A 23120-nucleotide genomic window follows, 5' to 3' on the forward strand; every position below is an offset into this window, starting at 1 on the left:
CCATAAATCTGGCCCTGTCTTTCAGCTTGCAGCACTAACCACCACTCGCTTTGTCTGTCGAGGCTCGCAGCACTCATACTAACTAGCAAAAGCCTCATCTCTCACACAAAAACTGCACTTTGTCTGCACAGTGAGGAATATTGACTTTGCATGATTGCATGTTGCGAGGTAACACTTTTGCCTTGAGATGTCACCGTTTTCATCTTAGACGAGGAACTGCCATCATCAGTTTTTTGTTAGGATTTTGAAAATAATCATTGCTCAGTTGTTAGTTTAAGAGGCTGTCTTTTCTTTTGCAACAACGTTATGTCATTCTCTCAGGTAGTTATCGCCTCCTGTGGGCATGAATGGACATTAACCATTTGCAAGAGAAAGGATCCCCTCTCATTCATTCTACCTTTCTCCCAGCCTTATATATCTGCAAGACTTATGGGTGGGTCTTCATTTTAGTTTGAGCTTTTTGATAAAATAAACACTGTGACAGGAAAACAACCTTCAGACGGGATAATGTGATTATTAATCACTTTACCTGCTACTACTGACGGATGGGAAGACAACCTGAAAAATTGGCCTCTGATAGCTGTAACAAATTAAGTTAGGGTAGCTTTATTTGCAGTGATGAAGTTCTGCTGTAGGTCGACCCGGAAAGTTATTCTGTGAAATATGTATTCGACCGCCAGGATTAAAAAGCTATCGTTAGGCTATCAACAAACTAGCTGCCGGTCGTATAGCTGCTCATCACCACTGCTGAGCTAAAGGCGGATTTGTTTCGGCGTGAGGGCGATTAGTAATTAATTGACTTTCTTGTTAGCAACCGCCATTTTTTGACCCATTGGACATTTACAATTGGGGAGTTTACTGACTTAATTTACGTAGTAGAATAAAGTGAATTTTCTTCAACGTTGAAAACCTTATTTCAGGCATTAGACGAAAACATGTTCAAATAACCGCCATCTTCGAGACTAGAGAACTGGAAGTTGCAAAATGCTAATGAGCTAAGCTACATTTGTGGCTCAAACCTGCAGTGCAGAACGTTTCTCTCGCCCTTATGGCCGTCAGAGTAATTACACAAACATTTAAGACGTATATTGCACGAGTGCACGCCACATGTCACCTGTACTCCAGCTTGACTTGAATATAAGCTAAAAAATACGTGATTCCAAATCGACAAGGTTGCGTTTCACCTCATTAATAAAAAGCGCCATTACTGATAAGCCTCAGAGCGTTTCAGATTGATTCAATGTTAACGGCAACAGAATAAATTAAATTGCTAAATATGCACCAAAGGTCACTTTTTCAGGACGTCCTTCCATCCTGAGGCAGAGGTATAATTAAATGATCTCATTTAAGGTTTGACAGGCTGTGTTCCCTCATAATTCATTTTCTTTAAATATGTGAAAAGGAAAGACACTTGTACTATGAGTCTCACAAACGCCACTTTAGTGACGTTAATAACAAGAAGTCCTGCCCATAATTCACTTTAGGAAAAAGGTGGATATACTGTAAAACCACATCAGATTAGTTCTTGTCACATGCTCATGATTTACATAAAACACAAATGCTGTGTGGTTCAAGTGTACAGAGAACTAAAGTGGTGTTTTTACAATGTGTGCGTGTGTGTGGGTGTGCGCGTGCATGCAGGGGAGAGGAGTGTCCAGTCCCAGGCAGCCCCCCAGCTGTTCCCCAATGGTAAATATGCGTTCCTCTGACTCCTCTCTCTGGGGGTCTGTGGGTGTGGGGAGAAGAGGAAGCTAACCTAGCAGGCCCTGATCCTTCCCCTCCCCACAGGGGCATCATCCTTCTGACCCTCGACCTCTGACCCCCTCCTCCCCTACCTTCCTCTTCCTTCTGTGAATGCCCTCTCAATAACAACCCGCTGCCCCTGTCAAACCACACCTTTTTAAAACACAGCTGCAAACCTCTGACCAGCAGTATAAACATCATATAAACGTAGAAGATATAGTACATTATAAGTGATTGAACAAGTTACTCCCAACCTTTCTGTCTTAAAATAAAGCAGCAGGGCCCCTTATCACATTTCATATGTCTGTGCTACACTCGCAGCTCCACCAAAGAGTGATTTCCCCTCTTAACTTCTCAGATGGTTTCATTTAATAACTGTTCACGGCCCAAAGAGGGAACGTTTTCTGCAGAGTTTTTAATACTTTGATAGGATGTTGAATGCATACTATTGTGTATTGATTATTTCCACATGTATCCACCCAGGATCCGAATGTGTCTCTATTACATTTCATTTGGCTGTCACTTTCTTATCCAAAGTCTCCTGCAGATTGAAGCATCGACTGAAAATGGATTTATTACCACAAGTAGAAGTGGCCTCCATCAAAAGTCCAAATCAATTCATCTGCGATGACTTCTGAAAAGGAAGACATAAGAGTTTGGTTTCCTCTGTGTTTTTGATACAACTGAGATGAGAGAAATTGAGCGTGTACTGTTCCAAAGAATTTGGTCATTGTGTTCCTGAGGTCTGTCATCACGGCCTATTAGCTTTGGTGAGGGAGCCAATAAAGTGTCCATGATTGCTTCATAGAGAAGATAAAACACTGAGTCCCTCTAAACTTCCTCTTGTCATACACACGTAATCTTGTGTTCTATCATAATCAGTTGCAGGGAATTCATCCGTGCAATTCCAGTCCACTTGTTCTTTATTTTACAACATCTGCAGTCAAATGATATTTGGATCATAAATGCAATTCCAGAATGAGCTTTGTTTTGAATAAATAAGGCAAAGATGCCAGCAGGAATAAACTCATAAATCTGCATCAATGAATCAAACCTTGATACTTCAAAGACTATTTAATTATACCCTGTAAGACTCAGGGAGGAGGCTTGTTCTCAGAGGAGTAGCCTGTTCAAGGTAAGAAGAAAAGCTAAGCTGTTTAAAGTTACTAGTTGTTACTACTGTATGCATACTGAGCTTCCCTCATGCCACAATATAACAATCTGACCTATTTTAGGATTTTGTGTCCTAGTTTCTGTTATTTTTCTTCTCAGAAATAGAAACATTAGGAGCAAGAGACATATTTTGCGTCCTCCATCAGTTGTTCCCCAATGATTTCCTGTGGTACTGTACCATGCTGAAACCAGCTTTTCTCAGTTGCATCTCTAGAGAACATTAGCAAACTATTGTCAATTGTATTCTTCTCATTGTTTGGTTTAGTTATTGAGAGAGCACTCACTCTTTGAAGAGTGTTTGTCCAATAACAACTCTTCCTTTCTGATGAACTATAGCTGAATGTTGCCGTTTGGTCAAGAAAACAATATTTTCTTGTTTTAAAAAATATATATTTTTCACCTTAGCGTCTATTTCCCGTGATCCAAACTCAGAGGACTTCTGCCTTTTTTCTGAATCTATCATAAATGTCTGATGACAAGTTTCCCTGCGGGTTACTCTTCAACATTTCTGATGCAAAACAAGAAGTTCTGCAGCTAGAAATCTTGCGGCTTCGGATAAAAGATGATAAACACGATATGAACCCCTCTTTTTTAAACATACACTGTGGAAGCTCAGCACTAGACCAGACATCCCGCACGTCATATCGGAGAATATTTATAAAAGTCTGCCCACTGTTACCGTAATTGCCGGTCCCAACCCGGTGCACTGTGGATGTGGCTGGTATTCATCCAAAACACACAAACCCACACACATACCAGAGCATGTGTCTCTCCCCTGTCTTCATAAAACCATAATGTCAGAAATATTTCTTTGCTCTCTTAACACATGGTCATTACAGTTTGGTGAGATGGCTGCCTGACTAAGCGTTTTGAAGCATGTCCTGACACTATCTTATCGTCTCGTCTGCCAACTGTCTCTGCTCACACTTTGCAATTATGTGAACCCACAGTGCCGCGCTCGATCCTGGGATGGCCTAATACTCATCATCTTTCCCTTTGAATGATCACAGGCTAAATCTCTGTGTTCTGTGAAAGACAGGCGAGGGAAAAGTAATCAAAACATCTCACAGAAAAGGATTTCAGCTGTTCAAAATGTTTTATTGAGCTTATCTTAGGACACAACAGTAGTTTAACAGTAAATGCAAAACATAGTGAAACAGAGCAAAAAGTAGAGAGACTCATAAAGTCTTTAACCTGACTCGGTACTGTCTGTTTCAAAAAATCATTAGCTACATTAAACACAAGAAGCTACTTGCCGTACCTGACCAAGAAAGGTTGTAAAACCCCTAAATCAGGAAATGGTGCGTTTCAATCCTTATAGAACACGACACACGCGAACCCTTCTGCAAAGTGTGTGATTTTAAGTTGACAACATTTCACTGATGTAATTGAGTTTATATTAAAAACGTATCTTTGTAAAATGCATTAGCATCATTCAAAGAAGAAAAAAGCCAGATGTTGAAACCAACTGAGATCATAATACAGAAGTCTATAAAGGGAGTCACTGATACAGCTAATTGCTGCATAACCTAAAACAAACATATAGTGTTTGCAATGTAGATTTAGTCATTTCCAAGTTAAGGCCCTTTTTCCAAAGTGAGAAGTGTTTTGTTTTCTCCCTGTAAATTCATATTTACTTTAAGTGTGTCCAAGTTTATTAGTGCATCGTGTTCAGCCTTCAGCAACGTGATCCCTTGAACTGTTTAAACTGTTCTTTATAAAACAACTATAAAACACAAGATTACATCACTGTAAGCACCTGTTTCGCTTTGATGCATAATTGCAGCCTACAGTTGAGTATTTTATTTGAGAGAAAAGAGCTTTACAAAGTTTCATTATGGCTGCTGCAGGCAGTGCAGATCTCAATTTAAGTCAAGGGGATTAGGTGTTTCCCCAAAGGGACCCTCATTCTCTATAAAATAAAAACCTGCGCAGCTGCATTTCCTCTTTAGTGCCACGTGTGAGCTGCCATCTCCCGGTCTGTGAGAAGTCTTCCACTCGCCCAGCTGTGCTGCTCCATCCTGAGAAGAGCTGCCAGCCAGCATCCTGCAGCCCATTAGAGAGAAGTGAAGCACTGAGTGGATGACCAGCACGTTAAAGTGGTTGTTCCACATCGCAAACGTTTTTTTTGTATTGTTTTTTGTTCTGAAGTGTGGGACGCTTTCTATAAAGCTGCCAAAAACCATAGAGGCCCACACTATTCACTCTTATGTGAGAACAAATGTCTCCTGTGCTGTTGCTGAAAATGAAAGTCTCAGTGAAATGTGTCACTGTCTAGAGAAGAGACCTCAGCTATCCTGTCTTGACTGACTACTTCCCTTTTTTCTCAAATCAGTCCAGCCAACAAAGGGGCATGGTAGCTGAAATTGCTTTTTTATCCCCAAAATGCCTGGAAGGTTTTGTTAAAAAGAAAACTGGAAATGTGGCTTTTCTGTCGTAGGCTATCTGTCTCGCACCTCTGCCCTCATGATGGAGGGGACAGATGCCCTGCAGTGCAAAGGACTTTCAGAGGTCGTAATTCACCTTGACCAAAAAGAATGCACACACTTTAGAGGAAACACATGAAACTTTATTTTTGGCTGTGTTGAATCTAATATTTTTAATGACTGTTTCCTTTCATTATTCACAAGCATTTTCTGAAAACTGTTAATCCCATCCAGCTGCTGCGTTTATGACTGTTCTGTTTTCTTGTTTCCTTCTTTATTACTATGTTTACTGAGTACCTTACTCTGCTTCTTATTGTCTGACTGCTGTTTGACATAGATGCTGAATATGATGAGTGTGTCTTCTAATGTTTGCTACAATGCCAGTATGTACTGTATATATGCTGGGAGGAACAAGTAGGTTGTGACTTTTTCGACAGTGTATTTTTCTATGTCTCACTGTGTTTCTCTACAGAGACATGTGCAGTGAACAATGGCGGCTGCGATAGCACATGTCATGATTCGGTGACAGGAGTCCGCTGCAGCTGTCCTGTCGGCTTCACTCTGCAGCCGGACCGCAAGACCTGCAAAGGTAAACCTACGCCATTAAAACCACACCTGTCCAGATATCTATAAATTCATCGCAGGAAGTTATTTACGCCCTATCATTGTTTTCCAACTACTAGTGCTCTGTCAATGTCTATATCCTTACTGGTGCCACAAATCTTACACTGCTTTCTGCTGTTTAGCTGCATATTTTGAGTAATATTCTGTCAAGCAAACTGTTTTCTTGACAGTTTCCCCCCTACAGTACCATCATCCTCCTGTCTGGAGTTTGACGGAGCACACTAAACTCAAGGAAACTGCATACTGTTGCAACTTTTTTTATTAAATAAAGTATACAAAATGAACTCCAAACTTTAGGGTGAAACTTAGCATTGTGCTTACAGACAGGGAGTTAATACGAGGACATAATGTGTTTCCAGGGCTTGAAATCTGTCAGCCTTTAACAACTCGTAATGTTACATTAACAAATCTGACAAAAGTAAATTGGCTTATATTAGTTTGGTTTGAGAGGAAACAAGAGGAAAGCAAACCCAGGCAGCTCTGGCACGAGAAGACAGGGGCTCGCTGCAGGCCAGAATCTTCTGAAGAGCGGAGACAAGTAGAGCAAGGAGGGGATTATTTTATACCATTTGAGATCCATTTATTTCAACCAGATGATGAAGACTCCCTCAAGAGACAGATGCCTTATTTGTGATGATGATTAAGAATTAATCAGAGCTGCAGCCAAACTTGCCAAGGCAGAGCTCCCTCCCACACATGGAGGAACACATGATATATTGATTGGGTATTGGCCACACGAATGAAGAGTAGAGTATCTGGAAGGAGATGGACCGACGCTGCATGCCATTACAGCCACTCGCAAACTGATGTTATCCATTCTGAGGGCCATTAAGGAAATACCTGAAGCTAAATTCCACTTTCTGACTCTCATGGCAGTCTTACCAAACAACTGCTTTTTTTGAATACTTCAATAGTTACTGCACCATTAGCCAAGCCCCCTTGTTCTTACGTATCCACCTCACTGAGTAGATTCTCTAAGAGCAGCTATAATCAGTATTTGTATAAGACTTACATCCATTAGGTGGACAGAAACACAACTCTAGTTTAATGATAATGTTGATCATTAACTTCTGGATATGTACATAGGTTATTATATAATTCATCAAGAAGATAAATATGTCAGTGCTGTATTTATGGCTTGTTTCCTCTGCATCCGTTCCCTCTTATATAACAGGCTAAAGTTAATTGTGCACTCCTTTTACCTCAACGATGGTCGATTTGATTGTGCATCTACTGTTTTTTTTCACAGACATTGACGAGTGCCGTCTTAACAATGGCGGGTGTGATCATGTGTGTCGAAACACAGTGGGCAGCTTCGAGTGCAGCTGCAAGAAAGGCTACAAGCTGCTGACCAATGAGAGAACATGTCAAGGTATGTAGCCCCTTTGATAACCTTTTACCAGCAAATGTTCCTGTGGACTACCTGAGAACATATCCTCAACACTTACATTCTTATAGATTCTGATTTCTGCATTGATTAGCATGAATGATCAATCCATCTTAGTCGCAAAAGTATTCTCTCTTCAGCCGGCAAAGAAGCCAAACCAGGCCTCTCTGGCTTGTTTATCTGTTATATTTGGTGGTAGCCATCGCTCAGCAGGAGCTGGGAGGACTAGCTGCAGAACAAATAAAGAGTGTGCCATGGCCGAACACAGGTGTGGGGAATTAAAGCTCCAACTCTTAAAACCTCTGGTTGTTGCGTGAACCTAGCCACTGCAGAAACATCTGGTGAAAGAAGACAGACAGGCTAGAGTTGCGAGCCGAGCTCTTGGAGTGGAAAAACAGATGACATGCTATTTTTTAATTCTCTTTTCTTTATTGATGTGGTCGATCAATATCCAGCCTGGTACACATCATTGTCATGCAATGGGTTTAGAGTTGCTGCACTGAATCACAACACTCTGTACACAGTACTAAACGTGTCTTCTGTGAAAATTAACTCTGCAGCCACTTTGTTGTCGCTTCAAATCTATTTCTGCTGCGATGCCTTTCTCTCATTTCTTAGAGCAGAACAATGCAGAGTTTATTTTGCCAAAATAGCACAGATAACTAAAACATTTGGTCTGCACATGTGGGAATGTAAATGACGGTTTGTTTTCTGTGGCACCATGCCTTACCTAACATCGTCATCGTGAGCTGTTTGGGTGCGCAGGGGAAACAATGTTGTCCTTGTTTGGTGATGTGTGTTTTGTCTGGAGCGAAGGGTGGTGATAAAGCTCACCTCATCTCTCGCTGAGTGAGGTGTTGCCAGGCTCTCACACACACACACACACACACACACACACACACACACACACACACACACACACACACACACACACACACACACACACACACACACACACACACACACACTCCACACTGCACAGTCACCTGTCTGCCCGCTATCCTCTCCTCTCATTCCTTTAAATTTTCTCACCCATGGAACAAGAGCTGGGCCAAAAGAAATCTGAAATGCCTTCAACACAAAGTGAACTATATTCTAATGATGATATATTTGAATTCAAATCTGAGAGGGATTTAGAATTGCAACTATCCAACTCACAAGAGACAACTTTAAAAAAGAAAGAAGAAAATCAAAGCAGCAGGGGCCAAGTTAACTGGCTTGGGAAAAGCTCCAAAAACTTTTTATTTGACTGTGTATGTTTATTTTTGTTATTTATAATTCATGTACATAACATTTATTTTCTTATTTGGATGTCTTGCTGTATATGAGAAGTGCATGTCCCCCCTTTGTAATGCAAGTTTCTTTTAAGTTTCAAAGCCCAACCAGATAACCTTTTTCAGAGTTCACAGAATTCCTTCAGAGCCACAAAGACAAAATACATCAGTTCTCATTGGCTGATCTTCTTGTGCAAAATCTTTGGAGTGTCTGTTTATCTATAATCCCATCATGCATCTCTCTTATGAGCATAAATCCAAAACTGGCGGATTAAAAACATTAAATGTGACCTGCAGCAAACGGTACAGCACTCGGTTTTTGTTAATAAGTACTTGTGCTTGGCGGTGGGTAGCGGTGTTTTGCGACAGCAGTGACAGTTAAAGAGACGTTTGCTGTCTCCGCGAGGTGTTGAGATGTGTAAACTCAACTCTGTGTTTATCTTGGTTTAAACAGTCATGGTGTTTCCCTGCTGTCAGTGGGCCATGGCCCATAAGTCAGGACGGGGCATGTCTGCAGAGCCCCTGTCAGCATTCCTCCACCATCAACAATCTACCTCTCACTCCTAATCCACATGAGGGCACTCAGCGAGATGTTCAGATGCTGTGTTTCCTCCAGTGGGAACATCTACCATAAGGATCTAATCTGTTTTGTAAAAAAAACACTGACCTTTTCTAGATTTTAGCCAACCTCATTTGCCTCCTTAGAACTTTGTAATTAGAAAAGGTGGAGGTTAATGTGACGAGTCCTAACGCAGAGATCAATCGGGTGCAATGCGTGGGCAGATAAACAGGGAGCTAAGGGAAGAAATAATGAATGGAAACTCTGAATTGTTATTTGCAGTGGAAGTGACATGACTGTTCTCCTCTTTCTAAGTTTCCAAGCACTTGCGTCACCTCTTAATGCCGGCGTGCCCTCCCTCCCACTGCATACTTCACCTTAGCTGCCCAGTTAATGAGTGTATTACTGCAGGAGTCCCTGATGTCTTCACACATCTAATCTGTAGCGTGGCACCACACAACACAAAATGATATAATGATAAGTTACAGATCTACTACTGGCGTCACTTATTACAACTTTTGTTCAGGGTAAACTGAGTCACCACGCCTCTTTCCCAGATGGTTACAGACTCTATGTTTTAAATTATGCTGAGCTAAGTTTATGCTCAATATGCCAACAAAAAAACGCTTTTGAAATGCCTCATATAGCGTGTGCAAACCCCTGCTGCTGTTATGAATCTCCTTGAGCCAATAAAGGGGAGAAAGGGTGAGGACTGTATTTTGTATCTGTAATTGTTTGCACTTTAAAATTCTCCATATAAAACCAGGTTCTGAAAAAACACACAAGAAAGCACATTTTCATCTTTTGGCTCTCACAACATGCCTGCCATGTATTAACCTGTGCTGGTCTGCACTAAGTACAGCTGTATTGTACATGAAGGAATATGCCAAGCATGAAACCATATGTGGATATTTTGTGCAATGCTATGCAAGGTTTCTGGAGACGTTTATCTGTCTGTCTTCATGGTTTCTTCAAGGTAACCCATTATTTAACTGAAGGCCTGTAATTGCTGTGAAATACCTGCCTCGTGTGTTTGAAGATAATATGGCATAATATTCCTGGGAAAATCCTACGAACCTTTCTTAAATGAGCCAATTAGACATCCAGCTAAATTGTAGCACATCCCAGTTTTTCCTCCCAGCATGTGCTGTCTGGGCTTTTTGCTGACATTAAAGAAAACCTTGATCACAATAAAAACCAAATGTCAGCCATCTCGTATAGCTTATATATATCTAATATCAATCCTTGTGGTCTTTGAGCTGCTGACATTTAAGCGACTTATCAAGATGCAGTTGAAAGAGAGCAAAAAAGCTCAAAAAAGACAAGAGAGGTGCAAGGAGCTCTTGCCTTGTGGATGAATTCTGCAGGTGTGGCTGTTTTCAGAAAGGCCAAAAAGCGTAAAAGCAGGCTTCTGCATCCCACATATTTTGACTAACTACGATGATTGTTGTAATGTTTATGTCCTCAGAACAAAATAAAAATAGGCAAATGAAGGTATGGTTAAGAGGATAAAAGGGGAAGATGATTGGCAGATTGGATGTGGGGAGAACAACAGTAATTCAGCTGCTATTATCAGGTGAAGAGCAGACTTTCTTTTGGCTCCTGCTGTGGTCCCTTGTTATTTCAAAAACACTTGGAAAATTCAATTTCAGAGCAATCAAAATGGACAACGGAATGACATCAAGAGTACCAAACAGAAGACCATTATTTTCTTGTAACACGTGATTTGGCCCTTTACAATTCATGACAAAAGATGAAAACAGAACAAAAAGGCGTGAAAGGAGGGTGTAAGAGTCCTGTTTCAAGATCTTTTTGTGATTTGTTCGACTGTTTGAGAAGTTTCTAACAGCATGTCTTTATTTTCTTACAGACATCGACGAGTGCTCTTTTGATCGCGCCTGCGACCACTTCTGTGTCAACTCTGCCGGCAGTTTCCAGTGCCTCTGTCATAAAGGCTTCATCCTCTACGGCCTGGCACACTGCGGAGGTGAGCAGCACTCTTCTCTACGTCTTCCTCCTGTCCATCACTCTCCTCTGCATCACCTCACCTTACATGAGTTGCTCTAATGTTTATCAGAAATTCATAACTACACTAAATAGATTATTATTGTTGATTTCAAGTTTCGCTGATAGTTTAGTTGAAATTCACTGCAATATGCTCTAAATTTAAAGGATCGTCAAAGACATTTTAAGCTGATAAATGGAAGCATAGTATATACTTTAGATTTTGCTAATAGATCTACAAAGCAAACTTTATGTTATGTTTGGTTTCAAACTTTTCAGGCATTGATAGTTTAAAGCCATGCTAGGGACCTGGCTCTAGGAATGTTAGTCAGTATGTCTCAACAACTAGGTAGATTCAGAGATAAATATAGATTTTTTTCAACCATTTATGGTCTCCAGGTGATGAATCCTGAAGCCTTTGGTGATCCCCTTACTTTTCCCCTAGCACCACTATGAGCTTAATATGTATAGCTTTGAGTAAAATGTCTTAAGAACTGTTGAATTGATTACCGTGACATCGAAATTCCTCTGGATAATTAGTAGTAACCTCAGTAATGCTTTACCTGTCATATTAGCATCGCCACGTTAGCAGTTAGCTTAAACCACAAATACACAAGTGCACAAGTACAGTCTCAAATTGCTACTGTACTGTCTTGTTGTTAGTCATCCTCACTACCCAATTTAAAACATATTGAAAGGTAATCCATCAAGGTGAACATTTAATTTACTCTTTAAAAAAATGAATTCAACACAGTGTGTTGTTGGTGTTCATCTTCTAACCTGCTGACTGAAAGGCCCCTGCATGCAGCTACATTCTCAAACCATAATTAACTGTAACTGAAATGAGTGATGCATCATTGTTTTCAAGACAGTTTTTAGGTCTCTGAAAGTTCCTTATCGAGAGAATGAGCTGAAATAGGTGGCTGGCTGGAAGGCAGGAAATCAATCTAAGAACCTTTGCTACACTTGGCAGTAATGTGGAGGCGACTTGTGTTGTAGTTAATGGACTCAAACTTGAAAAACCACAGTGATGGTCCTTCAAGGTGGAGTGTGACCATGTTCATCAAACATTTGCAGGTACAGTACTCTGGTGTGGAACAGATAGCAGCAACAGCCTTGGGTGTCTGAAGGTGGTGTGTGTGGGCGCGTCACATCTGCCTGGCAGGCAGCGAGAGGCCCACAGCTCATCAGGGTGCTGCGGCGGCCCTTTGATGGAGTGTGTATCACCAGTTAGAATCTGCTGCTGTCTTCAGCGCCTCCGGGCCTCACAGTAGCTCTGGGAGAGACGGAGAGAGACAGCATATGCACTCGAAATACATATCTTTGCAGTGATTTGTTCTGTGTTTTCTTCTGCCTGTAGTCTGACAGGTCTAGTGATCAGGAATGTTGCAACAGAATGTAGAATAAGGAGTGAGACTGGAGAGCGGTAACATGAAGATGTTCATGAGGTCTGCACAAACACAACAGTGCAGATAGTTACACCCTGCCACCTGAGGACACACTGACTTCTTTTTTTTTACCAGATACTTTCTCCCCATGTTTCCTGTATCTAATAAAGGTAATAAATGGTTGGTTCCTGCAAGTGCCACATGTTAAATGCATCTTCTAGTATTATGCAATTAATTAAAGTGTCCCAGCAATAACATTTTGAAGCAATGCTTAATGAGATGGCTGTAATGCTGCTAGAATGTATTATTTTATTATATCTCACCCCCCACCACAACATTTATATTGAATGGATGTAGTCCAGAGGTTTTCAAAGTTGAAGGCGGGCTTCAAAGGGGTTTCATGGGGGGATCAGTGATACACATTACATTCATTAAAAGAAGATCAAATACACATAACATTTGGCTAAATAGATACAGTAGTTTTGAGGAACTGTTTTTCATCTTTCCCAGAGTCAGAAACTAATAAATGCCTCAGGACAGACCTTAGTTATGTATTTAGGTTTAGTCTGAAATGATACTAAACAGCTATATTAGAATATCTTGGCTCGATTATTGAGTGTCTATGGGATCACATATCATAATCATGATCCCATAGGCATTGAGCGAAACTAAGCAACTAAACTAAGGGGGGATGGAGGTGTCTTTTTTTCCAGGCTCTGTCTGAGGGAAGGTCCACCGTCTCACACTTCTAAAACCTCTGGTCTAGTAGTAGGTTCATGGGAGCTATTCCCCACACAGGCGGCTGTATTAGCTGTCAGTCCAGGTAATAAAAACCCCAGGATTGAATTTGTAGGGCTTTTACTCACATGATGGACTGTGATCAGGCCACGCTGAGCTGGAGAGAAGATGGTCAGGCGTGAGCGACTCTCTATACCATTGTTGAGAGAGAAGGTGATGAATGATTTCCCATCGCTTTTCATCGGCGCCGTTGGAACTCTTAGATAACCCTAAAGATTTATGGCCCTCCCCGTTGTAATCTCCCACTCCCAGCCATAACCAAGGTTATGTTATGCCCTGTGTGGTTTATCAACTGAAATATAGCTGTCAAACAATGTAGAAAGCTGTTCTCAGTGTTAAACAATAGACTCACCCTAAACAAACCCAATTAGGTCAGTGACCTGCTGTCGAGCATTGTGCCGAGGTCTGTCAACATTCCTCCCAAGTGAGAGTTTATTCAGCGACTCTCCCTAGAAAAACAGCCTGCTCATTTTTGCTTATCTGGTAGGAAAACAGTCTTGTGAGTAAACACTTTGTAAGTATTTTTCTATTTAACTCATTCGATCCAACCAGCAATAGAAACGCTGTCTTCTGATACTGAGACATGTATGTGTAAGTAGGTCTGAGAGAAAGACACAAGTTAAACCACAAATTTAAGTTTATTTAATCTTGTTGGGTCAAATTCTTCTTAAAAACGTACATTACGTAGTTGGACTAGAAGTTGCTGATGCAGATGAATAAGCAGCGTTACAAATGTAAAGATGGCAAGATTTTCCCATGAACTCCCCAACCCTTCTAAGAAATTCCTTACAAATGACACAAAGCAATTGTTGAGTCTAAATGTCAATTTGTCTCTTTTTATTTCCTTCCCTGACTCATCTCTGCTGTCTCTGTATCAGCACGCAGAGAAAAAGTATTTGGAGGAAGGTCAGAAGACATCTATTTGGTTACACTTCAAGTATGGGAGGAACAAAGATGTTAAAAATACAGTTGCTGGCACTTCCTTCAGACTTTCATTAGACTTCTCTGTCCTTTAAATTAAGTGCTTTGATGCAGAGGATAAGCAGCGCATCTCTCATAACATTTCCAAGCAGCTCTGGCTCAACATTGCTGTTGATGAAGTCATCTTCTTCAGGGAGTGCAGAGGCAAGCAGACTGTTTTTATTCAGGGTGAATAATTGAATGAGACAAGAAAGAGCATCTCATATCAGCGGGCCAGATCATCAATCACTGCCATTACACTCTCTGGTGTCGCCGACGCTTGTCCGCAGCCTGCGGATCCTCGGCTCTACCCACTAAACTCATTTTCAGTCTGGCGTCGATGGCAGCCAGCCTGCATCTGGATCCCGGATGCTTTTAGTGGTTTTAGCTCAGCGTGCGTTTGAATAGGTGATTATAATTTACGGCTCACCACAAGTCTTCCTCACTGAAGAGCAGAGAGGTTTTGACCATTAAATTGAATGTGGCGACATCAAATGAAGAATCACTTCTGTTTACACGCATACACATTAATCTTCCTACAATGTGACGCTGTGACAGGATGAAGTGATCTGACCCCTGAGGAACTCCTCTTTCACAGCTGTGCTCACAGCACTGTTTCTCTTTCATTGTACTCGACCAAATTGACTCGAGATCCTTTTTACGGACCACATTGTTTCTCACTGTTTCTGATTTTTGGATGAAATCCTTTTCCTCCCTTATTTTATTTTAGGTTTTAGAGAGATGGGCCAGATAGACAACATCTTCTTTTACTACATATTGGTCATTTCAAATCTTAATAACGATATAGATCACGACACTGCACGTCTTCTGGCTATTAATCAAATAAATGGTCAATATGAAAAATTCAAACAGTTAAGCCTATTTTTGTATATTCTTATTTTATTTAAATACATGACATAAGAAAAAGTATATTTTCATTCAATTACCTTTAATTGATATTCCCTCAAAATATGTTGCTTGAGACTATTAGAGAAATTTGATTTAGTATGTGCCTTTCAATCAATCAATCAATCAATCAATGTTTATTTATATAGCCCAATATCACAAATGTTACATTTGTCTCAGTGGTCTTCACAGTGTGTACAGAATATCAGTATGACAATACGACACCCTCTGTCCTTAGACCCTCACATCGTACAAGGAAAAACTTCCAGAGAAAACCCACAGTTTAAAGGGAAAAATGGGAGAAACCTCAGGGAGAGCAACAGAGGAGGGATCCCTCTCCCAGGACGGACAGACGTGCAATAGATGCCGTGTGTAAATTGAAAAGATAATACATTTGCAACATAGGTAGTCCAAATGTTTGGAAATGCATGTGTGTATAATAGGACGATGAATCCACGAGGATATCCATCCAGGACCTATGATCCAGGACCACAGCCACGACTCAAGATCCAGGGCTCGCGATCCAGGACACAGGACCGCAGGATCATCCATGTCTCCGGATCCCGGCGTATATACTGTAGACACCAAAAAGAAAGAAATTTGGGGAAGCTGGGTTAATCGGAACATGAGAGTACACAGGTATAGACAGAGAGAAGGAAGACGTAAGATGTCCCCCGACAAACTAAGCCTATATCAGCAAAACTAGGGGCTGAATCTAATCAGCCCTAACTATAAGCTTTATCAAAAAGGAAGGTCTTAAGCGCACTCTTAAAAACGGATAGGGTGTCTGCCGCCCGAACACAAACTGGAAGCTGATTCCACAAATGTGGAGCTTGATAAGAAAAGGCTCTGGCTCCCATTGTACTTTTAGAGACTCTAGGAACAACCAACAACCCTGCATTATTGGAACGCAATGCCCTAGTAGGACAGTAGGGTATAATGAGTTATTTAAGGTAAGATGGCGCCTGCCCATTAAGGGCTTTGTAGGCGAGAAGAAGAATTTTAAATTCTATCCTGTGTTCTATAGGGAGCCAGTGTAAGGCAGCCAGAACAGGAGTAATGTGGTCCCTTTTCCTAACTCTGGTTAGTACACGAGCTGCAGCATTTTGAATCAGCTGAAGCGACTTGACTGACTTCTTGGTACACCCTGATAATAAAGAGTTACAATAATCCAGCCTTGAAATAACAAATGCATGGACTAGTTTCTCTGCATCGTTTTGAGGCAAGATATGCCTGATTTTTGCAATCTTACGTAGATGGAAGTAGGCGGTCCTTGAAATTGATTTTATGTGGGCGTTAAAGGATAAATCCTGATCAAATATAACACCAAGATTCCTTACAGTCTCACTGGAGGCCAAATTAATGCCATCTATAGTTAGTATATCTTTAGATAATTTGTTTCGTAGATTCTTTGGGCCAAGTACAATAACTTCAGTTTTGGTCGTGTTTAACATAAAAAAATGTAAGGTCATCCACGTTTTTAAGTCCTTGAGGCAGTCTTGAATTTTATTTAGATGATTAATTTCATCATGCTTGATTGATAAATATAGTTGAGTATCATCCGCATAACAATGAAAATGTACAGAATGATTCCTTATAATATTGCCTAACGGAAGCATATATAATGTGAACAAAATATGTCCGAGCACTGAGCCCTGTGGCACTCCATGGCTAACTTTGGTTTGCATGGAAGATTCATCATTGACACGTACAAACTGAGAGCGTTCAGATAGATAGGACCTAAACCAGCCTAAAGCAGTTCCCTGTATGCCAACTAAGTGCTCTAGTCTTTGCAATAGGATATCATGGTCGATAGTATCAAATGCAGCACTGAGATCGAGCAAGACAAGAATAGAGACAGACAAGTCCCTTGTCTGAGGCTATTAGAATGTCATTTGTGACTTTAACCAGAGCTGTCTCTGTGCTATGATGTGTTCTAAAGCCAGACTGAAAATCTTCAAATAAATCATTGTTTTTTAAGTAATCACACCGTTTTGCGACCGCTTTCTCAAGAATTTTTGAGAGGAACGGAAGATTAGAAATAGGTCTATAGTTGGCTAAAACCTCTGGATCGAGGTTGTGCTTTTTAAGAAGCGGTTTTATCACTGCTACTTTGAATGATTGTGGAACATAGCCTGATAATAAAGACATATTCATAATATTTAATAAAGAAGTGCTAATTAATGGAAAAACTTCCTTCAACAGCTTAGTTGGAATTGGGTCGATGATGATGATGATGATGATGGTTTAGAAGAGAGAATCATTGAATTTAATTGTTCAAGGTTTATGGCTGAAAAGCATTCTAGTTTACTATCTAGTGTAATATTAGAACTTACGTTTCCGGGAGCTGTTGATAACACTATACTGGTCAAAGGCAAGAGGTCATTAATTTTGTTTCTAGAGTAACAATTTTATCGTTAAAAAAGCACATAAAATCATTACTACTACTTTATTATTAATGTTGTCCATAATATTGTGTATTATAGCTGTATACTATATGAATAAAGATGTTTTATCAAATGCAATGATCGCTCAGTCATAGTAGGTTTGAACAATTAGGGCTTTTTAGAGACAGTTATGCATGTCTGATTAATGTCTGCATATTTATCCCCAGATATTGACGAGTGCAGTATAAACCATGGAGGATGTAAATATGGCTGCATCAACTCTCAGGGGAGCTACGAGTGTACCTGTCCACCGGGACACAAGCTGCACTGGAACAGGAAGGACTGTGTTGGTATGTGGCAGCACTGCCCCCCTGTGGCTCATTCACTCACACACACCCAAAGCACATCCTCATACACTTTTTTCCCTCACTCTCCACTTTCTTTGCCAACAGTTTGTGATTCTCTGTGGGTTTTATTCTCCCTCAGAGCTGATGAAATGCCATCTTGGACTGCTGTCACCAAAAGCCACTCTGACCTGCAGCAAGACGGGCAAGAAAGAGAGCTGCTCACTTACCTGTGCTTCTAAGGCTCACTATCTGGCAGGTTTGTTCCCCACAGTGAGCGTGCGATCACAAAACACCACACAAGAAATCATTTTTTATTAAAATCCCTTTTTATTTGTGTGTGATCTTTGCAGAGTCTGACAGCAGCTACTCAGTGAGTTGTGGTATCCCCCTCCTCAGAGGGAAGTCTTCTGCCAGGTTCAACTCCAGCAACAGTCAGAGCTGCATAGGTTCGCTGCCATTCAGATTTCTATGATCAAACACTTTCCAACAATCAGTCAATTACAGATGGTGTGCCTGATGTTCCACTGTGCTGTGTTTGTCTGTAGAGACTCAGGCCCCTCCAGTGAAGCAGACGGCTTCTTTTAAGATAAAAAACGCCAAATGTCACCTTCATCCGAAGCTTACGGGCAGGACGGAGGACAGAGGACGGACCCTCGGACCAGGTCAGTCTAAATCTGTACACATATACTGGTATTTATAGACATGTAAAGCTGTATACAGTTTACAATGAACCATTTGAATCATTTTTCAATTAAAACAAACATGCCTGTAAGGTTTTTCTGTTGTTCTTTGTAGTATAAATGTATATTTTATATATATCCTGGTCATACAAAAGGGTCATTAAAGGACATAATATTCCATCTTGGTCTCAAACCTCGTCTATTTTTGTTATGTTAATTTAAATGATAAATTACAAAAATGTTAAAAGTCTATGATGAATTCAAAATGAATCAAACCTTTTCCAATTACATTTTACTTTGTAATAACTTTCCAAGAAATTATGTACATATACTCTTAAATATAAATAACATTAATCGTTACTAATATTTAATGGGGATTTACTCATGTATCTTCATGTTGTCCACAGGAGGGGGGCAGCCCTGCAGCAACTGCCTGGTGACGTTTGTCAACCTGAGGTGTGACTCCTCTAAAAAAACTAAAGGCCGACGGGCTCGAAACCCCTCCAACAAAGAAGTGACGCGCATCACTTTGGAGCTGGAGGCTGAGGTCAAACCTGGAGACACCACAGGTCAGTTCTCTCATTAAATACAACGTCTTAACAGCAGTTACTGAGGATGTTACTGTGCAGCCTACTTAGTTATTTCATTTAGCTATTACTCAAAGCTGCAACCTAATTTACAGCAATGTTAGTTGTCAGTGTGTCAACATCTGCAGAGTACATTTACAGATTTACTGTGCTTAAGTACATATTTATGGTCCTTTAGTGAATAGTGTGCATTCCAGCCTATGTATACTTCTTATCCAATACAATTCAGATATAATATTGTACTTTGAACTCAAGGACAACTATTTTGTTTATTTAGTTAGTAACATTAGCATTTGCTTCCAATGTATGTATAGTTTTGACTCATTTCAATCCAATTTTACAAATTTCAATCCAATTTAAATAAATAAACAGGGAGTTGCAATCTCAGCTGCCTGAGACAGCGCATGGAGAAGCAGGTGAAGACGTACATCAAGGCTCTGAAGAAGTCCATCAACCAGGAGCGCTTCCTGATCCGAGTCGCTGGTCTGGAGTACGAGGTGGCCCAGAAACTTACCCAGGCTTCTCCCACTCACGAGAACTGTGGGCCGGGCTGGGAGAAGGAGAGTGGCCGCTGTGGTAAGACCGGAGAGCTGGACCGGGAATTAGAGCTAATTCGCTTTTTTGGCCAAAAGCAGTAGATTCCTACTTTGAGAACAATGGCAAACTTAGAATTGTACATTTTGTAAAGCTATTTGAGAGCAGCTTGAACTTTCTTATCCAAAGGGGAATTGTTTTGAAGAAGTTGCAGTAGAAAATAGGACAGAGTGTAATATATGAAATGCAAGGTGCAACCCATATTATACACAATACCTAACATGTTAATAGGATCATAGATATAAGAAGTAGCATATTCTGTAGCTGGATAATATCAGGTCTAATCTATGCTGTGAATATCTGCAATACAAGGTTGTGTGAGGTGAAATATACCCTCAGTCACCAGTACACTCTAAGAAAGTTAAATATGACTATTCTGCCTTTTATGGTGCCTGCAATGTTAATGAAATGACTTTAAAGTCATATTTTGTGATGGAGTTGTACTAGACCGTACAAAATCCAGTCCAACTCCACCTTTATGACCACCATTATAAACCAATTCCGTTTCTTTTTTTAAAAGTGAAGTGTGTCCTCTGATTGGAGCCGATGTTTTTCTCAGTCAGATGCTTGTCGGGGTCTTATTACCATGGGGAGCAGGAGCGCTGCGTTCAGTGTCCGCCCGGCACTTTCCAGGAGAAAGAGGGGCAGCTGGCCTGTGACCTCTGCCCCGGCAGCGACGGCCACGGGCCGGTGGGGGCCCGAAACATCTCCTCCTGTGCAGGTAGTCCAAATTGTGTTATTGGTCCTACAGTATATTGTGCATTGTGATTTCTTGTCTTGTCTTTTTTTAAGCATGTGTTATATAAATTCTGTCAAATTATCCAAATGCTCAATCCAAGGAGAAATGCACACAGCCTTTGTTCAAAGTTAAAGCAATTTATCATCTTCTAGTGGAAACCCAAAAGAATAAGAATTAAACTGAAATTAGCGTAATATGTCTTTAAAAATAAAATAAATATTTCTAATCCTGCATTGGGATGGTTTCGTTTGTTTACTTATTAGCAATGTATCATAAAACAGCTGATATTGAACTCAACATAATGAGAGTGAAAAATATGTAATTAGTAATGATATTAAATAAAACAACCGTAAGCACATTAACACACATAAACTCATATTTTTCCTCCATCCCAAACTAAAACTTGTTGTGATACATAATTATGATAAGCTACCTTTGCCAAACCTCTGCGTGTTGAAATCCAGGCCAGTGTCCAACGGGCTCCTCCTCCAACGATGGCTTCAAACCGTGTCAGGCGTGCCCTCTGGGCTCCTACCAGACAGATTTGGGACGGACCCTGTGCTTCCCCTGTGGGGGGGGACTGGCCACCAAGCGGGAAGGGGCCAGCTCCTTCCATGATTGTGAAGTCAAAGGTCAGCTTGTGGTGTTTTTACACAGCCAAAAAAGTAAAACGTACTCTAATAATTTTGCATAACATTCCCTACTTAATGCGCATTTTCCTTTCCGCCCTGCAGTTCAGTGCTCTCCCGGTCATCACTACAACACCACGGTACACCGCTGTATCCGCTGCCCGGTAGGGACCTATCAGACAGAGTTTAGACAGAACTACTGCATTACCTGTCCCGGGAACACCACCACTGATTTTGACGGTGCCACAAGTGTGTCGCAGTGCAAGAGTGAGTATGAAAAATGCTTTGTGTTGTCAGATTTCTTAAACATGCACGGTAGACTTATCTTCTTTGTGTGTGTGTGTGTGTGTGTGTGTGTGTGTGTGTGTGTGTGTGTGTGTGTGTGTGTGTGTGTGTGTGTGTGTGTGTGTGTGTGTGTGTGTGTGTGTGTGTGTGTGTGTGTGTGTGTGTGTGTGTGTGTGTGTGTGTGTGTGTGTGTGTGTGTGTGTGTGTGTGTGTGTGTGTGTGTGTGTGTGTGTGTGTGTGTGTGTGTGTGTGTGTGTGTGTGTGTGTGTCTAGACAGGCAATGTGGCGGAGAGATGGGCGAATTCATGGGTTACATCGAGTCACCCAACTATCCCGGTAATTACCCCGCTAATGTGGAGTGTATCTGGAACATTAACCCACCAAGCAAGCGCAAGATCTTAATTGTGGTCCCGGAGATCTTCCTGCCCTCGGAGGATGAGTGCGGAGATGTGCTGGTTATGAGGAAGAACTGTGAGTGTCTCTCTTTCCAGTTGTTCTTTCAGTGGAATTATAGTGTAAAATAATATCACTAAACAAACCAGATTAGTCACCATTGTCCTTTCCTTGCCTCTGAAGGGTCGGCTTCATCCATCACCACCTACGAGACGTGCCAGACGTACGAGCGGCCGATCGCCTTCACAGCTCGCTCCAGACGTCTCTGGATTAATTTCAAGTCCAATGAGGCTAACAGCGCCAGAGGCTTTCAGATCCCCTACGTTACTTATGATGGTATGTTCATCTCATTCAGCTCACCAGCTGTGTCTCTAAATATCCGTCTCTCTCTGCCCTCAGGCTTTTCCACAAACTCATGACATTCTTTTTATGAGGTTCCCGAAATTAATGAATATAATGAAGAAGTTGTGACTCAGATGTGTAATAATAATAACTTTATTTATAAAGCATTTTCCGAGAGCCAGTTACACATTGCATATCAAATTGAAACTCAACAGATAGAGAAGCAAAATATTCGAATAATTACAATAAGGAGCACTTTCACTCATTAAATAAGAAAAAATGCAGCAGAAGCACTGAACAAATGTACGTTGAGGGGAATTTTAATACAGATATAAAGCTAGCGTACCGTGATAGGTAATTTATCCAGTATGAGAAGGGGTATTTAGATCCTTACTCAACAGATATGTTGATGTTTAAAGTGAGTTGTATGATGTATTTATCCATCATTTTTTATTGGAACTAGTTATTTCTACCAAAGTCATGGTCCCTTTGAAACCGGTCTACAGTATCTTCTATGGTTAACTTATGGTAAAAGTCACATTGCTTCTGGAAAAAGGTTTTTCTCAGTACTGTGAGCACTACAAAAAAATCTCTTTCACTTCCTTATATTGTAGAAGTGAGTTGGATACCTCAGAACCTCAAAGTTCCTGTAAGTTCTCAGCGTTTTCATTGTTTTTAATACTCCTGTTTTTATTATTTAGTGAAGTAACTTACATGTTTTTTGTATTCAGAGGACTATGAGCAGCTGGTAGAGGACATAGTGCGAGACGGAAGACTCTACGCCTCAGAAAACCACCAGGAAATCCTCAAGGTTAGCAAATGTTTTGACTGTTTATTTCTGGCTTTAATTTCTTGTTGATATATATGACCACCTGGAAAAGGTGACTCATCAAAC

At 40.8% G+C, this 23120-nt stretch overlaps 1 protein-coding gene across 3 annotated transcripts in view; it reads left to right on the plus strand.

Moving 5' to 3' along the window:
• Positions 1 to 23120, plus strand: part of scube3 (signal peptide, CUB domain, EGF-like 3) — a 71852-nt gene that overhangs the window by 45806 nt on the left and 2926 nt on the right. The window contains exons 7-22 of one of the 3 annotated variants that reach the window (XM_034210993.1): positions 1624 to 1689; positions 5815 to 5931; positions 7216 to 7338; positions 11057 to 11173; positions 17857 to 17979; positions 18116 to 18232; positions 18327 to 18422; positions 18522 to 18638; positions 19064 to 19225; positions 19616 to 19819; positions 20397 to 20558; positions 21041 to 21208; positions 21311 to 21472; positions 21764 to 21961; positions 22067 to 22219; positions 22957 to 23036. In XM_034210993.1, the coding sequence (XP_034066884.1) occupies positions 1624 to 1689; positions 5815 to 5931; positions 7216 to 7338; positions 11057 to 11173; positions 17857 to 17979; positions 18116 to 18232; positions 18327 to 18422; positions 18522 to 18638; positions 19064 to 19225; positions 19616 to 19819; positions 20397 to 20558; positions 21041 to 21208; positions 21311 to 21472; positions 21764 to 21961; positions 22067 to 22219; positions 22957 to 23036 (2165 nt within the window). The remainder of the gene's footprint in view (positions 1 to 1623; positions 1690 to 5814; positions 5932 to 7215; positions 7339 to 11056; positions 11174 to 17856; positions 17980 to 18115; positions 18233 to 18326; positions 18423 to 18521; positions 18639 to 19063; positions 19226 to 19615; positions 19820 to 20396; positions 20559 to 21040; positions 21209 to 21310; positions 21473 to 21763; positions 21962 to 22066; positions 22220 to 22956; positions 23037 to 23120) is intronic. The other 2 variants (XM_034210994.1, XM_034210995.1) reach the window with 2 other exon arrangements.

The sequence above is a fragment of the Gymnodraco acuticeps genome, unplaced genomic scaffold, assembly GCF_902827175.1.
Source record: "Gymnodraco acuticeps unplaced genomic scaffold, fGymAcu1.1, whole genome shotgun sequence".
Lineage (NCBI taxonomy): Eukaryota > Metazoa > Chordata > Actinopteri > Perciformes > Bathydraconidae > Gymnodraco > Gymnodraco acuticeps.